At 41.1% G+C, this 12,603-nt stretch overlaps 1 protein-coding gene and 1 long non-coding RNA gene across 5 annotated transcripts in view; both read left to right on the top strand.

Moving 5' to 3' along the window:
* The window catches only part of FNIP2 (folliculin interacting protein 2), a 133,313-nt gene that overhangs the window by 57,912 nt on the left and 62,798 nt on the right, over positions 1–12,603 (top strand). For all 4 annotated transcript variants that reach the window (XM_081811430.1, XM_081811426.1, XM_081811420.1 and 1 more), the window contains exons 2-5: positions 7,042–7,168; positions 9,821–9,952; positions 11,649–11,749; positions 11,861–11,932. In XM_081811430.1, coding sequence (XP_081667556.1) covers positions 7,042–7,168; positions 9,821–9,952; positions 11,649–11,749; positions 11,861–11,932 — 432 coding nt within the window. The remainder of the gene's footprint in view (positions 1–7,041; positions 7,169–9,820; positions 9,953–11,648; positions 11,750–11,860; positions 11,933–12,603) is intronic.
* Positions 11,939–12,603, top strand: part of LOC145719839 (uncharacterized) — a 1,674-nt gene continuing 1,009 nt past the window's right edge. Inside the window, exon 1 of the long non-coding RNA XR_014142638.1 lies at positions 11,939–12,591. This is a non-coding gene — a long non-coding RNA (uncharacterized LOC145719839). The remainder of the gene's footprint in view (positions 12,592–12,603) is intronic.

The raw sequence follows: 12,603 nt of genomic DNA, 5'->3' as shown, positions 1-12,603 counted from the left end.
GAAATTTCTTTTGGTAAAATAATAGTGGGTTACATTTATTTGGAATCATTTTTAAATTATATCTTCAGACTAGCTTCATGTATTAAAGCTTCTGATAAGAATTGGAATCTTTAAGTACTTTTTTACTATACTCTTGACCACACAACAGTAATTCAGTGGTAAATTTTTATGAGTGCCTCTGAAACTAAACTTGGCAAGTTGTGTACAAAGACTTTTACAGTACAAAATAGGAATGTCAACTAATTTGCAAATTACTTTTCCTGTTTCCTCTTTTCCTGAGAGTGCTAACCCAGACCAAAAAAAAAAAAAAAAAAAAGGATTCCAAATTTGTTACTGCCATCTATTTACATAATTTTTTTTTTGAAATAAATAGCTTGTTACTGAGTGGGAAATAATGTACATTTGTGCTGACAGGGTGAACTCTGATTACCATCTCAAATACAATTTTTTCCCCTTTTCTCCATCTTCCTTCTTCCTGTATTTTTGGATAAGAGTCATTAGGTCTTCCTCACTATTCTTGAGCAAACCTTTTGAAAGTGTTTCTATTTGTTTTCAGAAACTTTTTTTGTGAAAGAGAAGAGGAGCAGTGAGAGTTGGCAGAAAAAAGAACATAGAATAGGGTTAAGAGTAAAATAGAATAAGAGTAAAATATCATCATAAATACTATATAGTAAGTTTCATCAGAGCGGGAATTATGATTTGTTCATTGCTGTATCCCAGGGCTTGGAAGGATGCTTGGCACACAGTAGGCATGCAGGAGCTACTTGTTAAATGGATAATATTGCCATTTTCTGTTGTAATTGTTACTGTTGTTTTTGTTTTGTCTTGTTTAATTTTACTTTTTCTTGGACAATTTAAAGTTCCCTATCATACCTGACTCTTTAAACATTCACATTCTTGGATCACAGGACTGCCCTGTAAACTTTTCTTGTGAACTTGTTTTTGAGTATATAGGGTTATTTCCTTGGGTGAGAGCCAGAGGGGGGAAAAAAAAATGAAGTATTCATCTTTCATAGATCATGTTTCACATGGGCATACTTGAGCCCAATTCTAGCCGGACTCCTATAAAAGTTCAAAGGACCAATCAAACACCAACACTGGAACTGGTCTTGGAGGATGTTGCAAATCCTACAACTACTTCTCTCATCCTTGTTAGCCATGACTCCTTGAAACCCTGGGTATGCAAGTCACTATCACCATCCTCTTTGCTCTGAAGATGGTTTTCTCAAACAGCTTTAGTCCTCCTAAAACACAGGTCACATTATGTCATTCCGCTCCTCAGAAAGTTGGAATGGCACACCATTGCTTTGTAGAACAAACATACATACATTCCCTGGGATAGCATTCAGGGCTGTCCGTGAGTAGTCCTAAACTGTCTTTCTAGCCTCATTTCCTGTGTAATTCTTCTGCTGTTGACATAATCCAACCAACGAAGACTTTGACTTTGTATCATTTGATTTTTTGTGTTTGTGCCATGCCCTTATTCTGCAATGACTAACTCCCCTGTTTACGTGGAATCCTTGCTGTCCTTTCTAACTTCATCGGTTCAAATATTGGTGCTTCTGGGAATGTTTTCCTGTTTTTTTCCCTTGCTTTCTATATTCTGCCTTGTCCTTTTATTTTCATGTAGTTTCCCATATAATTGTGTCTTCTGGATTTTAAATTCATTGAGAATAAGGACTTTATCCAGTTCTTATTTATTGTATCTCCCGCCCTCCTCCCCAGTGCCAGCCTTCTTTGGCTTTCTTGGCTGTGGCAGTGTAACTCCACAATCTGTCATCACCTTCCCTCTGTGTCTGTGTCCAAATCTCCCCTCTCTTATGAGGACACTAGTCATTGGATTAAAGCCCATCCTAACCTAGTATGATTTCATCTTAACTTGATTACATCTGCAAAGACCCTGTTTCCAAACAAGGTCGTATTCACAGGTACTGGGAATTAGGAATTGAGGGGAATTGAGGGACATGATTCAACCCACAACACATGGTTATATATATTTTATTTTTACATTTTTTTATTTAAATTCAATTAGCCAACATATAGTACATCATTAGTTTCAGATGGGTTATATATATATAAAATAATTGTTTTCTGTACTTAACTCCTTTGAACTGTTGCTTGTCACCTTTCAGGTAAGTAATTTAGACTTTGGTCACTTTCTTCCTGCTCTTGAGTAGTTCCAGAAATAAGGTCTGGTTTCAGTTCCTGGCAGATTTTAGCATCATGGAATCTTAAAACTGACGAGGGTCCATCTAAGTCCTTTTGTTTAAATTTTACAGTAAGAAAAGGTAGATAAACCATCTTATTTTCTTGTGCCTACAGTCAGACATCTGTGGCCATAGATAGACAAATCATACCAGGGACCAGTATTCTGTCCTTGCTTTCAACCAAAGCAAAGAAATGAGGTAGTTCTGATTAGAATAAACATCTTTCAAATAGATATCTTAAGGCAAAAGCCCAAGGCTTATTTTTTCATACCTCTTTGAGTTTTGCAGAGTTGCCCTCAGTAAAACACCAGGAACCATGGTTGGTGCTCACAGAAGCCCCACAATAACTTGGTTGAACGTTGAAGGGAATGCGGACACACAGAAGATACATGTGATGATGACTAACTGAAGCCTTGTATTAGGGAGGATGGTAGGGGAAAGAGCTGACAGTGTGCTGGGGGATTTCCCTACATTATCTCCTTTAATCTTCACACCAGGCCCCACTGGTGCTGCCTGGGGGGGCCTTGCCCAAGGCAGTCACACCAGTGGGAGGCGGAGCTGAGACTTGATCCCAGGCCTCTTTTACTCTGAAGCACTCAGTTAATCTCCTTTGTCCTGCCTGTATTTTCTTTGTCAAATTACTCAGCTGTAATTTCCTCTACTAATACTAGTAATGACAGCTGACAAGATTTTTTTTTTAAAGATTTTATTTATTTATTCATGAGAGACAGAGAGAGAGACAGAGGTAAAGGGAGAAGCAGGCTCCCAAGGAGAAGGGAGCCTGATACGGGACTCGATCCCAGGACCCTGGGATCATGACCTGAGCCAAAGGCAGACACTTAACCATCTGAGCCACCCAGGCACCCGACAGCTGACAAGATTTTAATTAGGTATTAAATAAGACAATATTCATGTGGAAGAAGGAGAGTGGAGTTTGCCATATATTTTATAAAACATACCTTTTTAAGGTATTTGGGTCAAAAAATTAGACAGTTTAATATATGCAATTTCCCTTTCTATATCTTTTATTTCCATTCTTTTAAAATTGGAAAAATAGCATGACACATTTAATAAGGTGGTATGATCATTAAAATCTCGGCTCTTCTAGTCAGGCTGTCCTCAGTTTGAGATTGGAGTTGTGGTTACCCCTCAAAAGGATTGAACAACTTGTTTCATAAATTATGAAGCTATTTTGGCAAAATGTAATTGTTGGGGCAAAATAAGTCGAACATGAAAAAAAGACAAACCCTCTTTGCTTTCTCACTTTTCAACAACTTTAGCCTGTGTACTATGTTTTAATAATTTTGGAGGCTATTTTTTTTTGAAGGTTTTTTTTTTTTTTTTTTTTTTTAAGTAATCTCTATATCCGGCGTAGGGCTCGAACTTTGTGTAATTTTAAAATTTAGTGGTTTGGGGCACAGTCATCAGGACTTTTTGGGTTGTAAGTGACAGAAAACTAACTCCAGGAATAGTGCTCTCTCGGAAGCAGCCAGCTTCGATTGCCCCCAAGAATCTCTCTCACTCCATTGCTCACCTCTGCTTTCCTCCACATTGACTTCGTTTTCAGAGATAGGCTCTCACATCATAATGGCAAAAAACAGGGTTATCATTTGCCAGCCCAGCAACTGTGTTTGGGGACTGGCTTTCACAGCCTAGCTGGGGGTCTGATTGGCCAGGACTGGATCACAGACGACCTGTGGACTGAGAGAGAAGAAAATGATTTCCAAAATAAGCTTGCCATGTTGTTATCAAAATCAGGAGGAAGGGTTGCCGGACCTGGTAGTTTAGAACATAGGTTGTTATAAGAAGGTACAGCCAGAACTTTCTATTTTTTGGGGCTGGGATTTAAGAAAACTAATCTGCTAACTTGAAAGAATATATTCAATATTAACTACCACTGCCTGAAAAAAGAAAGAGCCAGTAATGCAGAACTTGTGGTTGGGTACCAGACACTGTATCAGTTTTTTGTTTTGTTTTGTTTTTTTAAATTGTACCATTAACAATTCTCTTAAGTAATTAGTAACATTTTGGAGCCCTTACCACATGTCAGCCTCTATGTGAAACACTTTACATATTTAATTCCCACTGCAGCTTTGTGAGGTTGGCATTAATATTCTCATTGTGCTGATGAAAAAATGGAATCCAGATGTATCTGACTTCCCTGTAGTTGATGATCTTAATACTACATATTACAGTTTGCTTTTGTTAGTCCGTCTCCCTAACTTTCTCTCATCCATATCTGGGGAGCTCTTCCTCCTTCCCCAGCTTTCTGTAGGCAGATAGCACTCCTTTTGCCTGCATCACCCCTGCGTCCCACCCCTAAGTCTTAGCGGTTCTGCCCCCTCTTGAACCCACCTCCAGGATCTGTTTGCTTTCCTCTACCTCAGTTGCTGTCCCTCTCACCTTCCTGACGAAGAGCCTGAACTCTGTTAAGAAATTCTATCTGGTCTTCTTGCTTCCAGTCTTTCTCTCTCCCCCACCCCTGTTTTCCTTAGAAGAGACAGGTTGAATTTTTAAAAAAAGTATAGACCTGAGTTTATCAGTCTTTGTTCATCTTGACTTCCCGTTGCACTTAGGGTATGATCTTGGCTCCTTCCTGTCTTCCCAGCCTACCTCTTGAGCTCTTTTTCTCTGGCCTTTTTTTTTTTTTTTCCCTCCTTTCTCTTCTACATCTTAGCATGCCCTTCCCTCTTCCTATCCTGTTCTTCATTCTTTCTTTCTTTCTTTCTTTCTTTCTTTCTTTCTTTCTTTCTTTCTTTTTAAAGATTTTTTTTATTTATTAAAGAGAGAGAGCATGAGCAGGGAGGAGGGGCAGAGGGAGAAGCAGGCTCCCCACTGTGCAGGGAGCCCAGTCCAGGGCTCTATCCCAGGACCCTGGGATCATGACCTGAGCCAAAGGCAGATGTTTAACTGACTGAGCCACCCAGGCGCCCCTCACACTTTATTTCTTTAACTCTTACTTCTTTAAGCCCTGTTTAAATGTTACTTCCTTAAATCCTCTGTTTTCCGTGTGCTTTTTTTTTTTTTGCTTTCTTATTAAGCTCTACACCCAACATGCGGCTTGAACTCAAGACCCCAAGATCAAGAGTCACATGTTCTACCAACTGAACCAGCCAGATGCCTGCTTCACTTCCTTAAATCTTTAGGGACTTCCCTGCTCCTCAGATCTGAAAATATGAGACTCCTTTACTTTTCCTTTCTGCACTTAGGACAGTCTGTAATTACATATTCATATCATTATTAGCCCAGTATTCCCCACTAAACCACGTTCTCTATGAGGACAGGGACCAGGTCTGTTTAGTTAACTGCTGAATATCTAGCATCAGGACTGCAGTGCCTGAATCATAGTAGGCACGCAAATATGTGTTGAATGGATCAACAGATTGATAACTGAAAATATCCAAAGCAGTGTGTTTTATATTTATTCATTTTTTAAATTTTTTAAAAGTAAGCTCTGTGCCCATCATGGGGCGTGAACTCAAGACCTGGAGATCAAGAGTCACAGGCTCTACCACCTGAGCCAGCCAGGTGCCCCAAAGCAGTGCATTTTAAATGATTACCCTTTTTATAGTTCTCTCATTCTCATTTCATTTATTACTCAAGAACAAACTTAGGTTTAGAGCAGTTTTATCCCAGCAACTTTTGGTTTACTTAGGAATGTTAAAGGACAAAAATTTAACCAAGTACATTTGAAGTTCTAATTAGCTCTCTTACTCAATTCATGAGTGGGGCGGCATCTCATCCAGCAAGTAGAGGGGTGCTCTGAGGAGTTGTACAGAATGGACGGTTTTTACAGGAAGGAGGATGGAGCAAGGATTGTTTCAGGCTAGGTCATTTTCCCTCAGGGGGAAGGACAAGGGTCTTATCATGCACATTACCTCATCTTCTTTAGGCCTGGAGAAGGCCCAGGTGACAGATTAGCTCACGTTGGTCAGCAAATTCCTGACTGGTTAATACTGTATTTCTAGGGAAGGTTGAAACTGTAGTTAAGTTAGGTGTTAAGTCCTGGTTTGGTGACTTGGCTTAAGTGACACCATTTTGGGCCTGTGGTTTTCTTTTTAACAGGAATAAGCCATGCTTCCTTTATTGCTGATTGTTATTGTTAGCAATTCAGATTCTCTGCAGTGATGCACTTAATTTTTTTTTTTAAGATTTTATTTATTTATTTGAGAGAGAGAGAGCATGAGCAGCGGGGAGGGGTAGAGGGAGAAGCAGACACCCCGCTGAGCAGGGAGCCCGATGAAGGACTCCATCCCAGGACCCTGAGGTCATGACCTGAGCCAAAGGGGGACGCTTAACCAGCTGAGCCACCCAGGTGCCCCTGCACTTGGTTTTCAAAACTTCTTTATCAGAGCCAGCTATAATAGAGGAAAATTCTAAATTTTAGGATGTCATTCCATTCCATTTAACCTGAGCCTGGGTGGGTGGAAGAGGAAGAAAGAAGGCCCCGCTCGCTTGCTCCAAATGGTTCCCTGGCCAGTAACGCAGAAGCTTGAACACTCCTGTACATCAGGTGTGCCATCCCAGAATGCAGGCATCCAAATTTAGCTTTCTCTACACATCCTTGTGATTTTTGGTGGCTGTCTTTGCCAGAGTGGCTTTGGAAGGAGATCTTCCCAACCTTTGTCGTGGACATTTGGCGACACTTGTATGGCCCATTTGAGCCCACAGACGAGGCTGTCTGTCCCCGGGTGTGAGGGTGTGACGGGGTCATCATCTCTGCGCCATTGTGGCCTTCTGCTGCACATAGGTGCACTGGCTCGGAAACCTAGCTCTCCACGATCATTCCAAGTCTTGTGGATAACGTAACCTTTTCTTCCTGTTTAATCCACAGTTGGTCATGTTCAGAGCTGGACTTGAATGAGATCCGCCTGATAGTTTACCAGGACTGCGAAAGGAGAGGCAGACAAGTCTTGTTTGATTCTAAAGCGGTTCACAAGACTGAGGAGGTGGCAACCCAGGTATGAAATGCAGGTTTGCTTTCATCTTTTTTTATTTGTGCTGTTAGCCACCCCTCTGAGCAATCGTTTATTAATTCATAATCTTCTCTTTGGGCTGTATTGTATAGTATCATTAATGGTTCAGAAGAAACAGAAAGGCTCTCCGCCACCCCACCCTGCTGCATTTGTACTCTATTAATATACAGAGGTGAAACTGTTAGCAAGGAATCATGACAGATGCTCAGTACTGTACTATAAGTATTACTAGAGGTAAATTTGCTGGTGAGTTGCAATTCAGTAGTATTTGGATGCCAAACATGTGCTGTGTAATAGGAAAACTGAGAACTCTAAAATTCATAAAGCGTTAGCCTGAAGGGAAATTAATAGATCATTCTGTCTAGTATTTCACATAGATACCAAGAGGTATTACGTTGCACTAGGTTAAACAAAATTAAATAGCTTTCCTTACCATAGGACTTCAGTATGCTAACATACACTTTCATCTTCAAAAGGGAGTGCTTCTCAAACCCATCTGACCAAGGCAGCTTTATTTATTTCCCATTTTTAGTGGAGAGCAGAGTGGTGGTGATGGTGTTCTGGGGTGGGGCGTGGGAGATCTGGGATGGGTAAAGTGAGGACATAACAGCCCTTGATCCCTTAGAGCCAGAACAGGAAAGGTATAAGGTCATGTGTCTGGGTCCAGTCCTCCCTGAGTCTTCTGGACGTCAACCCAGGGTACGTCTTTAAGTTGTCGCCTTTAGACTTTTCATTCTTTTCATGTTCAATACCTTGCTATCTATACTGACCAAATTCTGGCAGTTCATAGAATGTGTAGCTAAGTAAATGAATAGTTTATTTCACGGTCTTTGTTTCATCAGGGCCAAGGGGCTCTTTTCCTGCTTTTGATAAAGATCATTTCTGCAGGAAGGAAGTATTTGGTTAAAGGCAGTTTGGCTGAGTAGATTCCATAGTGCTTTAAAGTGGAAGTCTGCCAGGTAGCTAATCATTACAGTAGTTGTTGGGCTTGTTAGGTTGGGGGTGGGGGAGGGATCTCTCAAGTGATTCACCTGTAGGCTTTAATGGTAGATTTGTATCAAAGTTGAGGTGAGCCGGCACTTGACCCTTTGGTGAACAGGACATGGTCCCCTTGATTTCCCACATCGTTTCCTGTTTCCCTGCAGGCCTCTCACAGGTAGTTTAGTGGGACACCTGCATGCCATCGCTAGGGCTCCTCTTGGTGGTAACAGGTGGAGAAAAATTCTCACTGGTTTTCAAAAGGAACTGGAATTTTGGCATATCGATATGAGAGCAGTGATAACACTGGAGTCTGGAAGTACTCATTTAATCGAGAAGGCAGCTAGGTCCAGAGAGGTTATAACTTGCCCAAGGCTACAAAAAGAGCCCCCCCCCCCAAAAAGAGTGCTCTATTCACGTACCAGGTATTAGCTCCAGTTATAGACTGCTCAGTATGTTGTACCCCAGCCAGAGGGTCGAGCAGTCCGTGAGGCAGGTGCGGACTTAGTGTCACTTTAGGCTCTCTGAGAGGCTGTGTTTCTGGTTTAAGTGGTATTAAGTAACAGCTAGAGCTGAAGAGGGTGTTGAAGGAGTGCCCGATACCCGGGAATGACCAAGTATGACTTTGAATGCCATCGCTGCGGGGGTGGCTTTTACGGACCAGCTCAGTGTGTGTTTTCCTTACATTCTTTTCCCATTTTCAGCCCCCCACTCCCTTGGCAAGCACAAGACCTCATGAGTTTGTATCAAGCACATGACTGCAGGCATTTGCATTAGACCACCAATGTGACTGTCACATTGGAGATTAGATAAGCTGCAGTTGCATTCATGTTTTTCCAAGAAAAAGCTGCCCACAGAAAAACAAGTAAGACTCCGACAGAATAGAAACAACTTGTCATAGGTGGCATAGGATGCTTCTGTAGGGAGTAATATATTTCGGTGTAGGAGGAAGGGCAAAATTAGTAAAGGGGTATCTTTATACCTTTATGTCACTGTCATAACTCTATTTAGGGAATATATAGTAGATAATCTTCTATTACCCCTAACCTTTAGAGGTTACTTTTTCCATCACATGATGTATAATTCACAGGAGCTCCTATTTCAGAGTTTTGGTTCATCTTTCACAAATTCGACCTCATGATTTTCTCTCCTGTTACCTTTAAAGGAGTGCTAGAGAAGGTGTGTCATTAAAAATACAAACTCAGACTTTCCAAATTAGTAATTTTGCTTTACTTAGTTCCATTTGCCTGGTAAAATTTTAAATTTGAAGCAATTTCTTTCTCCACGTCAGTATTTATAGATTATGACTCTCCACAGTACTAACAGATTCATTAATAACCCAGAGATCAGATCTCACTGACGTTTTCAAGACAGGAATTGAAACATAAATAGCAGTTGAATTACTTGAGAATATTCACACTACATAACCCCCGTCTTCTGTCCAGTTACCTTTCTTCCGCGTGCCTCCTTCCCAGATGCTGTAGGCTCCCGGGAAGCGCATTTTTTGTCCTCAGCAAGAAGGGGAAGAAAGCTTCTGGTTTTCCGTGCAACTGACGCACAACATAACAGAGTGATTTAACAAAGAAATGCCCAGTGAAGAGCATGCTGCAGGAGCCCGCCGCACTTAGCAGTGCTTACCTTGCCTGTCTGTCTCCCCAGAAAACAGAGGATGCCCCTATTAAACTGGCAGCCAAGGGCTGTCAGGGCAGTGGCGGCAGCAGCAGCGTCTCACCCCAGAGCTCTTCCGGGGGATCTTTGCAGCACGCCAAGGAGCAGCTCCCGAAGTACCAGGTAAAACCGTCCCTGCCATGTCCCGCGGCCCCGGGGACTGAAGCCATTTACTGTAATTTCTCCACAAGGAAGGATACTTGCTTGAGGCTCCTGCTCTAGGAACATGAGCTTATGTATTCGAAGATGTGCTCTTAAATGTTTCATGTCCGTGCTGTTTTCACACTTCGGCTTTTGTCTCTTGGTAAAAACTGTAATTAAAGCGAGGTGACCCAGTATAATACGTACTGAGTGAGGAAGAAATATTGCAAACGAGGTAAACCCTTCGGTTTTGCTTCCTTCGTTGCCTGAACCTGATGAAAAAGCACGGGTTTTCCAGTTTTGTTTTAAGAATTTCAAGGATTCTGAGGACGTATATGGGCATCCCAAGAAAATAGCACATGCCAGTTGGAGGAAGAGAACCGTGTTTAGGAGAAGAAAGAAAGGGCAAGATGTAACTTGCGTGTGAGGAATACGGGGCTGGTAGCAGGTGTGTGTGTGTGTGTGTGGATTTGGAGTTTAAAAAAAAGACTGAGAAGAGAAAGTTAAGAACAATTCCCATGTTTTTGCTTGGGTGGAAAGCATACTAGCAGAGAATCTGGCGCTGGCTGGGCTGGGTCAGAGAGACGGTTGTTTTGTCTTGGTCGGGCTGTGCTGGGGTGCCTGCAGCATATCCTAATAATACGTTACCATTATACATATGTGATAATATACATATTACATATGACATATATGATATGTAATAATACATTGTTATGATATGTGAATGAATGTGTTTGGATATAGGATTCTAGAGTTCAGGGAGAGGTCTAGGCCTAGAGATAAAGATGTGGGAGGTATTCCTATGTAAAGAATAACCAGAATCCCAAGAGTGGTTCAGAGTGTGGACAGTGACTAGGAGTGCCCTCTGAGGAACAGCCCTGTTCAAGGGATGATCTAAGAAAGAAGAGATTCAAATAGGAGAGTAGATAAAAGCAGCAGCTATCGGGAGAGATGTTTAAGAAAGCAAACTGGAAAGTGTACTGGATTTGACTAGAAGGCAGGAGCTGTATCACTAGGGCAGTTTGAGTAGATGAGGCTGCAGTAGGTTAAGCAAATGAGACTTGGGAAAGTTGGAGGTAGCTCAGGCCTACCCTTGTGGATGACCGAAGGGACAAGAAAAACTGGTCAGAAGCTAGAGAGGTCAAATATTTTTGAAATATTTTTTGGTAAAACTTTCAAGGTATCAGACCGTCTGTTACCTTTTGGACCCTCACAAAGACTCTCCCTGAGCCAACTGGCATTTTCATTCAACACTGTTAATTATTTAGGTGAATAGTACTGAACTGTGTTTCTTTTCAGGATGTATTTTTGGTACCAAGAGAAGAGTTACCCTGTTTTTTTTTTTCAGAACTTAATCTTTCTCTGTAGAGTTTATAAATGGAGATAATGAAAAATCTTTGCCTTTCCTAACAAGATTAAGAATGATCCCTGCTGAGGCACTGCGATCCTGTATGGAGATATTGTGCATAAAGATGAAATCATGAACACAAGTAATAATCTGGGGGAAAAAATAGCCAATCACCATTATAGATTAAGATGATCAGTTTCTGCTTTGAATTTTAGTTACCTGCTACACTAAAGACGGACCCATAGATAAATAAGCGTTATTTTCTGTTGCATTACACATCACGTTGTGCCACATAGTAACTTTGGTTTTGGTCTCTTTCCTATGTGGCAGTACACAAGACCAGCTTCTGATGTCAACATGCTAGGGGAAATGATGTTTGGCTCAGTCGCAATGAGTTATAAAGGCTCCACTTTAAAGATACACTATATCCGGTGAGTTTGAGCTTCTTTTTCTACTAGTTGGGAGAAATGGAATGGTGATACTGGCTTCTTAATTCAAAATGCATCTCCCCCCCCCCCCGCCCTTTTTTTGTTTTCTTCCAGTTCTCCTCCACAACTGATGATTAGTAAGGTATTCTCTGCTAGAATGGGCAGCTTCTGTGGGAGTACAAATAAGTAAGTGTGGGATTTTGTACCTGTCTTTCCCCCTCTCCCCCATTTTTTTTAAGTGGCTATTTCTGGCTAGAGTAGTTCTTCCAGGGCCATAAGTTCTTTTGGAAATGAGAAGTGGGAAGAGTCCACATTAACAAAGGGATTTTAAAAGTGGCCATTTTCCTGTACATAATGAGTATGAAAAGGCCTTTGACCTTATCAGGTGGCCTTAAAGAGAAATGACTGTTTATTTTCCAACATTATTTTATCTTAAAAAAAGAAAAACAAAAGATCTGTTGGTTAGTTTGTTAATTTATTTCCAAAGGAATGAAGTATGTGGTGAGTTTTTCCAGATTGCTAGGCATATGTATGGCAGGATAGGTCATATGTGCTCACCATCTCTTCAGCCATCCATGTAGCCTCTATGATTGATAGGTACTTGGGCCGTGCACTTTTCTGATCTTCACTCCTCTGAGTTTTTTTCCTCCTCTAATTTTACACTTCTGTGTAGACTGAGAATACTGATGTGTCTAACTTAACTTTTATTCATGTATTTCGAACTTTTCAAGCAGAAATAGTTCATATGCTTCATTTTTTAATAAAGCAAAACATTTGTTATACTTTGGTAAGTTTGTAAGAAGTTTGTTATAAATTAAAGGGGTATTCTTAGGGGTCAAATGAAGGCTGCTCTTTTT

The sequence above is a fragment of the Leptonychotes weddellii genome, chromosome 2, assembly GCF_054177405.1.
Source record: "Leptonychotes weddellii isolate Sample4059 chromosome 2, ASM5417740v2, whole genome shotgun sequence".
Classification (NCBI taxonomy): Eukaryota; Metazoa; Chordata; class Mammalia; order Carnivora; family Phocidae; genus Leptonychotes; species Leptonychotes weddellii.
Note: the sequence above shows the minus strand (reverse complement) of the source record. Positions and strands in the feature narration are given on the sequence as shown.